A 15,050-nucleotide genomic window follows, 5' to 3' on the forward strand; every position below is an offset into this window, starting at 1 on the left:
GGTTTTGAGCCTGGGCGTCCCCAAGTCGGTGACGGTGATGGTGATGTTGTACTCGGCTCTGCTCTCTCTATCCAGTGCTTTTTCAGAAACTAGAGTGAAAAAATTCTTGAAGGTCGGTTTCAGGAGAAAAGGGAGATCATCTCGAATAGAGCAAACAGTCTTCCCATTGTCCCCAGAGTCTTGGTCTCGAACACTAAAGAGAGCGACTAGGGTCTCTGAGGCGTTCTCTGGAATTGTCTTTGTAATTGACGACATGGTCACTTCTGGTGGGTTGTCGTTTATATCTATTACTTTAATTAGAAGGATGCATTTTTCTGAAAGACCCCCACCATCTGTTGCCTGAATATTTATACTGTAGGACTGTATTACTTCAAAATCCAGATGTGATCTCAAATTAACTTCCCCAGATATTGGACTGATTTCAAATGTTTTACGAATATCTTCCGATGCGTGGAAAAATGTGTAAGATATTTTCCCATAATTTCCTCCATCCAAATCCTTAGCAGAGATGGTGATAATCCAGGAGTCAAGGGGTGTATCCTCTGGGACCTGAACCTCATAGAAACTCTGAGCAAACTCTGGGGCATTATCATTGATGTCTAAGACCTTGATGAGAACTAAAGTTGTCCCAGACCTAGGTGGGGATCCACCATCCAGGGCTGTGAGTGTTAACCTGAGCTCAGAATGCTCCTCGTGATCTAATGCTCTTTCCAAGACGAGTTCTGGGTATATTTTTCCATCACTGCTGTCTCGAATTTTAATACAGAAATGAGAATTGAGGCTAATCGTGTAGTTTTGGAGACTGTTGCTTCCTACATCCAAATCTTGAGCACTCTCCATTAGGAAAGTAGTTCCGATCGTGGTACTTTCTGATATTTTAATAAGCATTTCCTCGTCTAGGAATGTAGGGGAATGGTCATTTATATCTTTGACAAGCAGTTCAGCCCGAAAAAACTGTAAAGGGTTTTCCAATACAACCTGAAAATGCAGCACACAGGGCTCGGTGGAGCCGCACAGCTGTTCTCGGTCCAGTTTCTCATTTAGGAGCAAATCCCCCGTTAGTAAATCAAGGTGCAAATGTTTTCCATCATCAGACACTACCCGAGCCTCCCGTGAGGACAGCTCCTCTACTCCCAGCCCCAGGTCCGCTGCCAGGTTAGCCACAAAAGACCCAATTTCTGTTTCTTCTGCCACAAAATAGCGCGCAGATTCAGTACTCGCCTGAGACATTCCCAGCAAAACAAAGAAAATTAGTACTTGCCTTCTCCGCAGAGCGAGCACCCCTCTGACCTCCATGCTTCCTTCAGGCAACCTCTTTTGTGGAAAAAATTAAGTTCAGTCCTAATTTTCAAGCTGAAACTCTGATTTTTTTTTTTTATAGGAACCCGCCAGAGAGTATATTGTCCTCCAGCAGCTCTGCAGGCCAAGCTCCTTTAATACCTCTCTTTTCAGTGGATCGGATGTTCTCTGTTCTCCTGGGTGATGGAGCTCACAGTGTCGCCCATGCCATGTTCTAGTCTTATCCTGTAGCGCCACCATGTGTCTCTATGAATTTTTTTCATTTAAAATATTTTCCTCTTTGAAAAAGTAATTCGTGCCTATATACGAAGTATTCAAAAGCAAATCCCAGGTGTCATATATTTTTACCTCTACATACTTCACTAAGTATCTCTAAAGATAAAGCCTCTTAAAATATAATTACAACATCACTATCAATAAATTTAGCAGTAATTACTTGATGTAATTTTTTTTTATTGGTGCCTGGCCAGTAACAGGGATTGAACCCTGGACCTTAGTGTCATCAAGACCAGTTCTAACTAACTGAACTACCCAGCCAGTCCCCTTACTTGATGTAATTTATATTCAGTTTGTGTTTGGTTTTCCTTAATTCTCTCCAGAATGGCTTTTGCTGTTTTTGAATCAGAATCCAAACAAGCTTCACACACTGTATTTAATTATCACTGTTTGGTTCACCATGCCAGCCAGCAGCACCCCCCACCCCCAAAAAACCAATTATTTACTTGGCACAAAAGAAAAAAATGGAATACTTGACACAAAAGAATCTGTTAAAATGTCCTAAGGAAATAATATTTTATTCAGGTCATTTCTTGAGTAATTACAAATATATTTTCTCCTCTCCTCTTGTAAATATTTCTTGTGCTCAATTATAGTTAGTAAAACAATCACTTTTTCACTTTTATATTAAAAAATAAGGTAGAGACAATCTTTATCTTTATGGAACTCACAGGCTAGAAAAATTGACAGACAAGTAATTAAAATATGTCATAATGTATGCATAGGTAAAGAGTAATAGAAAAGGGACACCTAGAAGAGGTATCTTGTACCTAGGAGCTTGCATAGCTTAGTGATTAAGAACATGAGTTCTGGAACCAAATGTCAATATTAAAATCCTGGTACTGCCACTCACTATCTACAGACTTGGGCAAGTTATGTACCTCTGTTTTCCCACCTGTAAAATAGGGTAATAATAGTATTTACCTCCTAGGATTATTATTGAAGGAATCTAATGCATTAATATTTATAAAGTGGTTAATAAGTTCTAGTTAAATGTCCGTTAAATAATAAAATAATTAGGCTGGCTGATTAGCTCAACTGGTTAGAGCAGTGGTACTAATAATACCAAGGTCCGGGGTTTGATCCCTGTACTGGCCAGCTGCCAAAAAATAAAGTAAAATAATTAAAATCTAACCCAGACCTTGGGACAATAGCAAAAGCTTTGCTAAGGTAGTGAACTATACCTTGGGATCTGAAGGAGCAAGCCAGAAGAAGGAGGAATGTTTCAGACAGTCGGTTTGAGGAACAGAGGTGTTAGGTATGCCTTGGACTTTAAACCATGGAAAGAGAGAATTTTAAAATGAGATTAGAGAAAAAAGCAGGGTGAGAACATGAATGATTATATATGTCATATCATTCTTGAATTTATCCTAAGGGTAATTCAAATACAATGTAGTATTTTAAAGATTTGATTAACATGTCCACATTGCACTTTTGAAAAATCAGTTTGGTTGAAGTATGGAGAATTAATTTCAGGGGAATGACCAGAATCAGAGAGGCCAGATAGGAGATGATGATAGCGTGGATGAGGGTAATGCCAGTGTGGATGGCGAATAGAGGGATATTAGAAACATATTTAGGAGATAAAATATTTGATTGGTGATTGATAGGTTGCATGGGGAGAAAAGAGAAACGACTCGAGGATGATTATTATACCTCTGGACTGGGCAACTGGATGGCTAGTAGTGTCATTAACTAAGACAGGAAACACTGAAAAAAAAACCATTATTGAGGTGAAAAAAGATGGTATTTAGTCTTGGACATGCTGATATTGAGATAAGCGCCTACAGGGTGTGTGTGTGGGAGGGGGGTTGGCGGTGTATGTGTATGTGTGTACATATATAACCAAAGCATAGGAAAAAATCTGGACTGGAGTTATGGACTTTGGGATTCATCAGCCTGTATATGGTGATTAAAATCATGAGAGCTGTAGGTTAACCCAGCGAAAGTGTGTCAAGTAATAATAGAAGAAGCTCAGTACAGAATTCTGAGAAACACCTTCATTTCAAGAAGAATGGGAGAGAAGTATGTTTTAAAAGACAGGTTAGGCTCAGAGTTCAAAATTATGAAACCAAAAGCAAATAGCAATTAGAGGAGTTGAGGAAGAGCAACAGCGGCAAATGCTTCAGAGAAGAAAAAAAAAAGTATTAAGATGATCTATTGTATTTAAGAAGATGTTCATTGTGGGGGACTCTGATAGATGTCTACTAAAGTCTGTTTTCCCTTTTTTTCTGTAGTAATAGAACTGTACCCAGGTACCTGGCTACTCAGATAGATTGCCTGTCCCAGCCTCCTTTGTAGTTAGGTGTGGCTAAGTGAATTAAATTCTTATAGACTGTGAGCAGAATTTTTGTTCGCCATTTTTGTTTGCCATTCCTGTTCTGGAACAGAAGACACCTGAATATACACCTTCCCTCCCAGTTAGCTAGAACCCAAATGTGGTGGTGACTCAGCTACAGATATGCAGATGACAACATTGTCATAAGGAATGTTGGAGCAATTACTTGGGAAAAAAATTTAGTTCTAGAAGGACTGTGAGGAGCAAACTTACCCTATCTACCTAATCATTTACATTGGACCTGTCACATGAAGGAGATCTACAATTTTACAACCCATTGTGTAGTTGCATCTCTGTTTCAGCAATATAACCTCACTTACATAGAAGAAATCTTTGGTTACCTTTACAACAGCAGTTTCAATGGAGCAGTTGCAATAAAAATTAGATTGTGCTTGGTTGAAAAGTGAGAAGGATGAGGAAGCAAAAATGAGGAGAGACAATGCTTTCAATAAATTTGTAGAAATAAAAGGCTGTAAGAGGAGGAAATAGATTGGTATCTGAGAATGTAGACTCAAAAGGGTCCTTTTTAAGACTAGAGAAACCTGAATATATTTAAAATGTCAATGTGGAATATTTAGTAGAGAAGGAGAAAATTAAGATACAGAAGAGATGATCAATGTGAGTCCTGTAGAAGGTGGTTAAAGGTGGGATCCAGGCAATATATGATGGGATTGGACTTCAGCAGGAAGAAAGTATAGGTACGGATGCTGTGAAAGGTGTAGATTTGGGAACAGGAAATTGAGATAATTTCTATCTGATATTCTATATTCTCTTTAAGGTATTAGGCAAGTTCATCTGCTAAAGGGGTGGAGGGATGTAAGCAGTAGGGTGAGAAGTTTAAAGTAAGATAAGTAGGTTTTAAATAGTTATGCAGAATAGAAGAGAAAGCTGATTAGGAAAAGTTTAAAAGTATTTCTTGGTCTCAGAGATCAAAAGTTTAGATATGATAAATTTATAGTGGCAGTGGTATTGATAATTTTGTTAAGTATTGCCTTGTAGAATGCAGTAGCCCAGGTGTAAGAGAGGAGGAAGGAAGTGGAATTTCATCAGGTAGTTCTAGTGAAAAAAAATTGAACAAGGGAATGGAAGAGATGAACATGAGAGTGGTTGGGAGTGTAAACCAGGGAATCAGATGGACAGGAAGAAAATTAAAATGGGAAGGGGTTGGGAGGTAGTAGCAGCAGCATAGAGTGGAGGTCTTGATAAGGTCAAAGGCAAGATGTAATAGGATTAGAGGATTAAAGGCATAGGTTGTGTTCTTCAGAGGGAGATATTTGAAATATTATATCATAGAACAGTTGGTGGTGAAAAAGTACAGCATATAGCTAGAGCATTAATCATGGTACAACAAGAGTAGAAGTGAAGACCTAGGGACTGAGAGGCCATGTTGTTAGAATAATCAGTAGACTCAGGAATGATGGCAGGACTTGAGGTGGAAAAGAAGGTGAGGAGTGGGGGCAGGGGGTAGGAGGAAAAGTGGTGGACGAATGGGTAAAGAGCTGTGCTATCTACCCTAAGAGAATCATTGTGCAATATATGCAGGTATTGAAAGAATGCACTGTACCCCACAAATATGTACAAGTAAATGTAAAAACATTTTGAATAAAAAAATGAAAGAAGATGCGAACAATGTATTTGTACGTTAAATGTCTTTATGCTATTTCCTTCTGATACTCTTGGATAATTTCAAACTAAACTATTATTTGGTTTTTACTGGTAAGGGTTTTCATGAAAAACCATTCTGGAAGACTAGATCATTTCTTGAATCTTCATTTCCTCAGTGGCCTTTTCCCCATTGGATATAAGACCATCTTCTTAACTACTTACAACCTATAGTCCTTTAGTGTAAAATTAGTTTGGTGCAGCTTGATTTCTATGCAGTGGTTTAAATTTAGCTATAAATGAAATATTTAAAGCATAAGAGAAAAATTTGGTTTTAGCAATACACTTTAGAGGAGTTGGTTGATTACTTGTATCTGAGCATATGAGCTCCTGAAGGCCTAGCCACTCTCCATTAGAGTGAGGAAACACATATTCTTTCCATAAATAGAGAAGTCCTACTGCTCATATATGCAGAAAAACTTAAGCAACAGGACAAGTTTCTGTTTCTTGTCTCTGCTGTTGCATCTGTTAGATTTTTCTGTCTGAGATTTGTGAACTGTTCTTTCCACTTCCACCATTATAGATGAAAGAAGACCCAGATTTCTTGGAACTACAGGCTGTTAGAACTGCTTCACCTTTATTTTAACAGGTTTATTGAGATATCACTTACATATCATGGAATTCACCCAGTTAAAGTGTAAAATTCAATAATTTTTATATATTTATAGAGTTGTGCAATTATCACCATAACCTAATTTTACAACTTCCATGATCTTAAAAAGAAACCTGTACCAATTAGCAAACACTCTTCACCCTCCCTCCAGAACTAGACAACCACTAATCTGCTTTTTGTTTCTATAGATTTACCTATTCTTACTGTTACATATGAATGAAGTCATGCAATATGTAATCTTTTGTGAGAGGCTTCTTTCACTTAACATAACATTTTTGAGGTTCGTCCATGTTGTAGAGTGCACCAGTATTTCATTCCATTTTATTGCTGAATAATAACAATCCCATTATATGTAGATATCACATTTTTATTTATCCATTCGTTAGTGAATGGACATTTGGGTTGTTTCCACGTTTGGTTATGAATAATGCTACCATGAACATTTGCGTGCGTTTTTTTTTTTTTTTTTGGTGGACATATGTTTTCATTTCTTTTGGATTGATACATAGGAATTTAATTTCTGGGTCACAAGGTAACTGTATGTTTAACATTTTGAAGAATGGCCAAACTGTTTTTCAAAGTGCTTTACCATTTTATATTCCCACCAGCAATGCATGAGTGTTCCAATTTCTCCACATCCTGTCTAACACTTGTTATTGTCTTGTCTGTCTTCTTGATTATAGCTATTCAAGTGTGTGTGAAGTGCCATTTTTATTTTTCACCTTCAGTAGTTTAAGTACCTTGTCTGGCATACTACAGTGATTTATATCTCTTTAAACTAGTGGTCCTCTATCTTTATCCCATGAAATACAGTAAAGACTGGAGGTAATCTTAATACTTGGCTTTGATTTGCTAATATCTTGTGAGCTTTTATTCTCTATGTAAAGAAGCTTTCATTTGGGGGGAAAAGAACTTGCTCCTGGTTTCATTTCTAAAAATAAAGAATTAGAATTAAATTAGCCTGCATGCAACACAGTTGCTTTCTGTTCTCCCCATTTCTCTTGGATGCAAAGATTCCAATTTGGTTCACACAGTTGAACAGACTGGTAGTGGACTCTCAGCTATCAAGAAGTATAAACATCAGGTTCTCTTGCATGTGCTAGAGCAAGAGATTGTACTTCCTGGAATTATCAACTGACTAATACCCAGCTCCTCCACAGTGTTGAAATAAAGTTCTAAAATATCTTTAATAGGCAGTTTCTGGAATTGACTCTTGTCTGTGGTACGAGAAGCAATCATTTTACTCATCCCCACTCATTTCCTCCTTCCCATGCTTTCTCTCTCTCTCTCTCTTCCTTTCTCTCTCCCCATACCCCACACATGTACTGCCTTTCCCTCTCTATGATTACCAATTTCATCCATCTATATTTTCCTTCCACTACATACAGACTTTAGACATTTTGATGATGTTCATGAAAAACTTCTTCAAAGTGTGAAATCTTTTTCTTCTGTAATGTAGACAAATTAAAGGCAAGAATGATTGGTTCTTATGCAGCACAAGACAAGACTTCCTCCTACAATGGTTTGAATTTCTTTTCTAAAATTACAACCCAAAGAACTATCTTTTGATATTTCTCATTCTTCATATACATATCAAACTTTAATATCTTCAAGAAAAGTGTTATCAAACTTTAGATTTCTACCGTGAGTAGGTCATGAGAGCTATTTAGTGCATATGACCACATCTGAAAATTAGGTAAAATGGAATAACATAGGCAATTTTGGATTATATCACAAAAGGACTAAGCGCTGTTTACAAAACACTTATTTCTGTTATGCTTGTTGTACAATACAGACAACATAATTTTACTATTGGTGTGGTTAAAAAAAGTTTGAAAATTAGCGATTAGCATATATACATTAAATTCTGAGAGAACACAAGCAAAAAATTATACATATTAGCACACAAGTCCACTTTATGCTATATAAATTTTTATCCAGGTGCCTGCAATCAACTGTGCTGCATTCTGGCTTTGTAACATTAATGAAACCTCTGGAAAATTATAGCATTATATCGCAACATTCTTTAATGTGCCTTCACAATTACTCTCCCAATTGAATAAGGAAGGGATACCAAGAAAGCTGCCTTCTAACTCTTTCTAACCAGGTTTTTACACTTACTGATTGTTTCATAGAATATGATTTTTCAAGTGTATTTTCAGTAATAATTTAAAGTGTTAACATTTAAAAGCACAGTGCATTTAAGGAAGAAAATGATATTTGTAAATAGCAACCATTATTAAACCGAGAAAAAAAATTCAAAAAGAGTCAAATGAAGAACTATTTGAATGCTTGAATTACCTCTAAAGTGGTCTCTTTTATTTTACAATAAGAATAATTATGGATGAAAGTTCAACTGGAGAGAGAGACATGAACAAAAATGGTTTAATGTTATTTCAGGAGGCAAATTAATTACAAATTAAGACCTCCTGGGTTAGAGAATAAATTATCATCTCTGTACAACCAAAAACAAACATTCACTTAAAAGCAAAAATGGGGGGCCGGCCTGGTGGCGCACTGCTACAGTGCGCTGCTTAGGAGCGCAGCGGCGCTCCTGCCGAGGGTTCGGATCCCACATGCAGACTGGTTCCCGCTCACTGGCTGAGCGAGGTGCGGACGCAGTGCCGAGGGTTGCGGTCCCGTTGCCGGTCCCGGTCCAGTATGGGCGCGACACTGAGGGTTGCGATTCATTGCCGGACACGAAAAAAGACAAAAAGGAAAAAAAAACAAAAAGCAAAAATGGGGAGAACACAATAAAACATAAAAGTAACTTCGGCACAATTTAAAGTACATGCAAATTGGTGGAAATAAACATTGCCACAAAATAAAATACATGTAAAATACAAAATCAATTTTGCTCACTGAATATTGAACCCAAAGCTATCGTGGAAGGTAGGAGTTTCCTCGTTTTCTTTCCCAGGGCGCTGGGGTGAGAGGTTGGAGACAGTCGGGTTCAGGAACTTGAACTCGCTGGTCCCTGACTCTCCCATCAGACACACCTCATACTGGTAGCTCTGGGACAGGGTCCCCGTACCGCTGACGTCCATCAGGTGGCCCGGAAAGCGGCTCCCAGGCACCGAGCAGCGGCCCTCCGACGCCGCCCCGCGCCTCCTGCACAGCCGCACCGCGACCAACAGGAGCACCGAGGACAGGAAGAGCGAGGTGACCGAGGCCAACGCGATGACCAAGTAGACGGTGAGCGAGTCGGCCTGCGCCTGCTCCGGCGCCGCTTCCGGCAGCGGCAGGTAGGGCTGCGAGAAGCCGTCCACCAGCAGCACGTGCAGCGTGACGGTGGCCGACAGCGGCGGCTCGCCATTGTCCTTGACCAGCACCAGCAGTCTGTGCCTGGCCGCGTCGCGCTCGCTCAGCAGCCGGGCCGTGCGCACCACGCCGTTGTGCGCCCACACGCCGAACAGCCCGGGCTCCGTGGCCTTGAGCAGCTGGTACGACAGCCAGGCGTTCTGGCCCGAGTCGCCGTCCACCGCCACCACCTTGGTCACCAGGTAGCCCGCCTCGGCCTGCCTGGGCAGCAGCTCGGTGCAGGGCGCAGAGCCGTTCTGCAGCGGGTACAGCACGAAGGGCGCGTTGTCGTTGTCGTCCAGCAGCACCACGCGCACCAGCGCGTCGCTGCTCAGCGCGGGGGAGCCTCTGTCTGCCGCGCCCACGCGGAACTCGAACGCCCGCAGGGCCTCGTAGTCCAGCGAGCGCAGGGCGAACAGGTGTCCGCTGTCCGCGTTGATGGACACCAGGGAGGCGAGGGCCAGCTGCGGGTCGTGGGTGGGCAGCAGCGAGTAGGTGACCTGGGCGTTGGCGCCCGAGTCTCTGTCTGTGGCGCTGACGCTGCCGATGTGCAGGGCGGGGCTGTTGTTCTCGCGGACGAACAGGGTGTAGGAGGTTTGTGTGAAGGCGGGGGCGTTGTCGTTGACGTCGGACACCTGCACGGTTATGCTGTGCTCGGTTTTGAGCCTGGGCGTCCCCAAGTCGGTGACACTGATGGAAATGTTATACTCGGCTTGGCTTTCTCTGTCTAGTTTTCTCTCTGTTTCTAACGTGTAATAATTCTCAACTGAAGATTTTAGCACAAATGGGAGGTCTTCCGGGATAGAACAAATCATCCTCTTGTTGTCTCCAGAGTCTCTGTCTCGGATACTGAAAACCATAACCACAGTTTCAGGGGAATTTTCTGGGATTGGACTGGTGATTGATGACACAGAGATTTCAGGAGCATTGTCATTCACATCCATCACTTGAATTCTGATTGTTGATTTTCCAAAACGTCCTCCCCCATCTGTGGCTTGAATAATTACTGAATATGATTCAATTGTTTCAAAATCCAAGGGTGCTGTTAAACTAACTTCTCCAGACTTTTGATTAATTTCAAATGTCTTTTGAATATCTTCTGAGGCATGGGAAAATGTGTACGATATTTCCCCATTTATTCCTGAGTCTAAATCCCATGCTGAGACGGTGACAACCAATGAGCCAAGGACGCTATTCTCTGGAATCTTCACCTCATAAAACGACTGCTCAAACTCAGGGGAGTTATCATTAGTATCCACGACCACCACTCGAACCAAGGCAGTCCCGGTCCGGGGCGGGGACCCACCATCCAGAGCAGTGAGGATGAAACTTAGTTCGGGCTGCTCTTCATAATCCAGCGATTTGTCCAGAACTAACTCTGGGTATTTTCTATTATCTGGATTGACTCTCATTTTAATATGGAAATGAGAGTTGGGGCTTATTGTGTAGCTATGTACTGCGTTGATTCCCACATCTAAGTCCTTTGCACTTTCTAGTAAGAACACAGTACCAACAGGACAATTCTCTGGGATTTCTAGGAGCATAACTTTTTCTAAGAAGAAGGGAGAATGGTCATTTATATCCCTGACCTGAAGCTCAATCTGTATCAACTGTATGGGATTTTTCATCAACACCTGGAAATGCAGCACACACAGTTCAGTGGAGCCGCAGAGCTCCTCCCGGTCTAGCGTGTCGCTTAAGAGCAAATCCCCGGTGTTTATGTCTAACTGCAAACGCTGTTTGTTATCATTGGAGACTACTTGGGCCCCCCGCGAAGACAACTCACCCACCTCCAGTCCCAGGTCCTTTGCCAAATTGCCTACAAAGCTCCCACTCTGCATTTCCTCCACCACCGAAAAGAGCCCAGGTTCGGAACCCCCCTGAGACATTCCCAGCAAAACAAAGAGAAGCAGGACTTGCCTTATCCACAAAGTGCTTGTCCCTCCAATCTCCATAGCTCCTTTCTCAAATTCCCAAAGGCTTCCTGCTTTAGCTCCGCTTCGCAGTTCTGGGAAACGTGCCTCTGATCTGTCCACCGAATAGCTGGAAGCCTAAGGTTTTTAACCCTGTTAAATTGCTCCTAGGCCGCCGCTTGCAGTCTTGTTCTTTGTCTTCCCAGTTCTCTGTGTGCACGGGATAACAGTGTTCACATCATCCAGTGGAATTTTTTTTTCGCTATATTATCCTGCAGCGCCACCACGCGTCTCCACAGGCTTTCACAGTTTGATGAAAGCTACCTAAATTCCTCTCACATAAATGTCCCCCAGAAACAAATATTGTTTTATTCATTCTGTTTAAGAGATTACAAATATATTCTATGCTCCATAATAATTATTCTATATTCTTTATAGTTTGTGATGATGTTAGTATTTCTTTTAAAGCATTTATTAAGCACCCTTCCCCACTCTCCACATAACTAAATGTGCTTACTTGTGTTGAATACAGTAACACAAGTACAAGATTTGGTCCCCAGGAGTTTGTGATCTTTCTGAGAAGATTGTAAATCTAAAACAAAGAGGGTATAACTGACCTGTCAGGTAAACAAAATACCATCACTACTCGATCTTCGTTAGGTGGTAAGAGAAAGGGAAAGTGTACATGAGTCATTTCAGAAGTCCTCTCGGAGTATATGAAACTGGATTAACCATGAGATGGGACATATTTAGATAGTTGTTATAGCACAAAAAGGCATTTCTATAGATTTCCTTAATAGCCATGAATTGTGGACTGGTAGAAAATGAAGTTGGGCCGGCCCGTGGCTCACTCGGGAGAGTGCGGTGCTCATAACACCAAGGCCACGGGTTCGGATCCCATATAGGGATGGCTGGTTTGCTCACTGGGTGAGCGTGGTGCTGACAACACCAAGTCAAGGGTTAAGATCCCCTTACCAGTCATCTTTAAAAACAAAAGAAAAAAGAAAATGAAGTAAGATGTTGTGGTGGAACACATAACATAAATCCGTAATTTAGTTCCAATTTTCATAATTTTAGAAGATAAGTACACAAACATGAATATGTTAGTTTCATTTAAAGCAGTCTTTGACTCCTAAAGCTGGCTTCCTTCAGGTCCTTAAGATTTATTCCAGCAATGACTATGGCTATCTGCTTTCTCCTTCAACCCAGGAAGAGAAAGTGAGAGAGTTTTCCTAAACATGGAACAAAAACTTAATCTTCACTCTGATTAGACCAAGTAAGATCATGAACCTGCTACTGAAGTAATCACTGCTTTAAGCAGTATAGGATTGTAGGTGAAAATTTTAGTCCCAGAATCTGAACACCCATCTTTGGCTCTAACTTTGTTTTAATCTTGTCTGGGACCACATTTTAAGCTTTAGGATGGTTTCAGTCTTAGCCAAAGTGCATAACTGCTACATAATAAGGAAGATTGTTTGGAATAGATGCTAGGAGCTCATCAATGATGTCCACTGTGGGAGTTCTCAAAAGTACACTAAGAATAGATGGAGGAAGGATATAACAAGTTTGCATTTAAAAAATGTTAAGTTCAAATTACATTCTTAAAAATGTAATCTAGGTACGTGGTTGAAAATCAATCAGTTCAAAAGGGTAGAAATTGAAAAGTAGATGGGTTGACTACATACAGTTATCCTTCCTCCTTTTAAAACACCCACTAAAATGATAGAAAAGTAATAAAAATGAATTAACTCACAAAGACTAAGAATGCACAAGTGAACACATATTTTTTGATGACAGAAGGCAGATGGAAGAGCAATTAACTTAGCAGTTCCAAGACCTGTCTAAAGTAATATTTCTACACTGAAGGTACTTACAAGAAACAATTTGTTTCCCCACATAATCCCATTTCAGTATAAGATTTGGAATAACCAGGTACATAAGAAGACTGAAGTCGGTTAGGGATGAAAAAAGTTATTAGTTGAAAGTAAGAATATAGGAGAGTTGAATTGTCTGTTCCTTTCACCATCCTACATAGACTGGAAAGTAACTCAGAGCCAGAGAATGGGAAGTTTATTCTCTGGAGAAATTAAGTGAGGCTTTCTCTAGTCTTGAAAACCAAGGCAGAGTTGAGTGCAAATATGAGGTATGAATCTAAAAATGGAGAGAGTAAGCAAAACTTCGCATTCAGAATGGTGAGAATTCTAGTCCCATCTTATGCAAAACTCTCAGACTGTAGAACAGATTGTAGGAACCCACCATCTCACCCTCAGACAGTGGATACTGTAGAATTCTAACTTGAGGAATATGAAACCCCCAAATAAAGACTTATACATACTGATTTTGGGGGGCTCCCAAGGAAATATCCCTATCCTAGCATGGCTACATTAGAGTGAAGCCCTGCTATAGACAGCCCTGTTCACTGATAGTCAGTTGTCAGCATTTTGATATATTATCCTTCTTAAATATGAGAAAATAGGCAAGGACCACAAGACATTTGGGGAAATGACTAACGTGAAATAGAAAGGCCAAAACCACCACCACCACCACCAAAAAGAAAAGAAAAGAAAAGGAACAAGGGGAAAAGGTATAATATAGAAAACAGAAAAAAACTTTGGAAAATCTCTGATTAACACCACCAGAGAAATAAAATCTAATAAGAGCTAATACTTACTTAGAACTTACTCCATGCTACCCACTGTCCTAAGAGTCTCATACATATTTACCCACTTAATAGTAACTGTATGATGTATGTATTCTTACTGTAAGGTAAATAACAGTTTAAGATTTAAGTGCCCCTTATTAGCTACAATAACCTTGGACAAGTCTTTAACTTCCCTGTGACTCATTGTAATTTTTAAATGGATATATAATAACAATACTGCATAAAGCATTTTTTACAAAATATAGTTTAAAAGAATAAATAGATTAGGTATAGATGAAAGAAGATATTACATTTATAAATCTATAACAGATACTATTTTAAAAGAGAACCAAAAGAGAGCTTTTAAAAATAAATATTTGTCAGTCAAACAGAAAAACTTAAATATAATGACTGAATAATTAAATAAATTGTCCAAAAAAGCAGAACAAGAAGCAAAGAGATAGAAAATAATAAAGAGAGAAAATCTTAGTCTTATACAATCAATCCAGGAGATCCAATATTTAATGGAGATTCTAATTAGAGTGAGAATGTAGAAAACTTAGGGGAGAAATTATGAGTAAAATATAACAAGAAAATTTCTCAGAACTAAAAGTGAGAGTCTAACCATTAACAGGGTACACCCATGTGATAAGATTAATAAATAATAAACAGCCAGTACTAAAGTATTTTCAGAATACCAGGAAAAAGTTTTCCAGAAAGAAAGACAAAAAAGGCATCACATAAAAAGAGATAGGAATCGGAATGGAATCAGTCTTCTGAGTAGCAACTCTATTTGCAATCAGTAAAAAACCAAACCAAACCAAAAAAAACAGTGCTTTTGAAAAGCAAGGGAAAATCATTCTTGACCTAAATTTTATACCCAGTCAAACTATCAATCAAATGAAAAGAAAAAGAAGATAACTTTACAATGTAAGGTATCATAAATTTTTACCTCCTCTGCTTCCATTTTTATGAAGATATTGAGAGAGGTGTGTCAGCTAAATAAGT

The 15,050-nt window shown here is 39.7% G+C and overlaps 2 protein-coding genes across 2 annotated transcripts in view; both read right to left on the reverse strand.

Annotated features, from left to right (window-relative positions):
• LOC103587927 (protocadherin beta-14-like) overlaps positions 1-1,594 on the reverse strand; it is a 3,557-nt gene extending 1,963 nt beyond the window's left edge. The window contains exon 1 of the mRNA XM_008569488.1: positions 10-1,594. Within this exon, the coding sequence (XP_008567710.1) occupies positions 10-1,296 (1,287 nt within the window). The 5' untranslated portion in view covers positions 1,297-1,594. The remainder of the gene's footprint in view (positions 1-9) is intronic.
• A 7,452-nt stretch (positions 1,595-9,046) lies between these two features.
• Positions 9,047-11,600, reverse strand: LOC103587904 (protocadherin beta-11-like). Its single transcript, XM_008569466.1, has one exon. It carries the CDS (start codon positions 11,441-11,443, stop codon positions 9,047-9,049), a length of 2,397 nt encoding a protein of 798 aa, XP_008567688.1. The 5' UTR covers positions 11,444-11,600.
• Positions 11,601-15,050: the final 3,450 nt, after the last annotated feature.

Source organism: Galeopterus variegatus, unplaced genomic scaffold (genome assembly GCF_000696425.1).
Source record: "Galeopterus variegatus unplaced genomic scaffold, G_variegatus-3.0.2 Scaffold502, whole genome shotgun sequence".
NCBI classification, from domain to species: domain Eukaryota; kingdom Metazoa; phylum Chordata; class Mammalia; order Dermoptera; family Cynocephalidae; genus Galeopterus; species Galeopterus variegatus.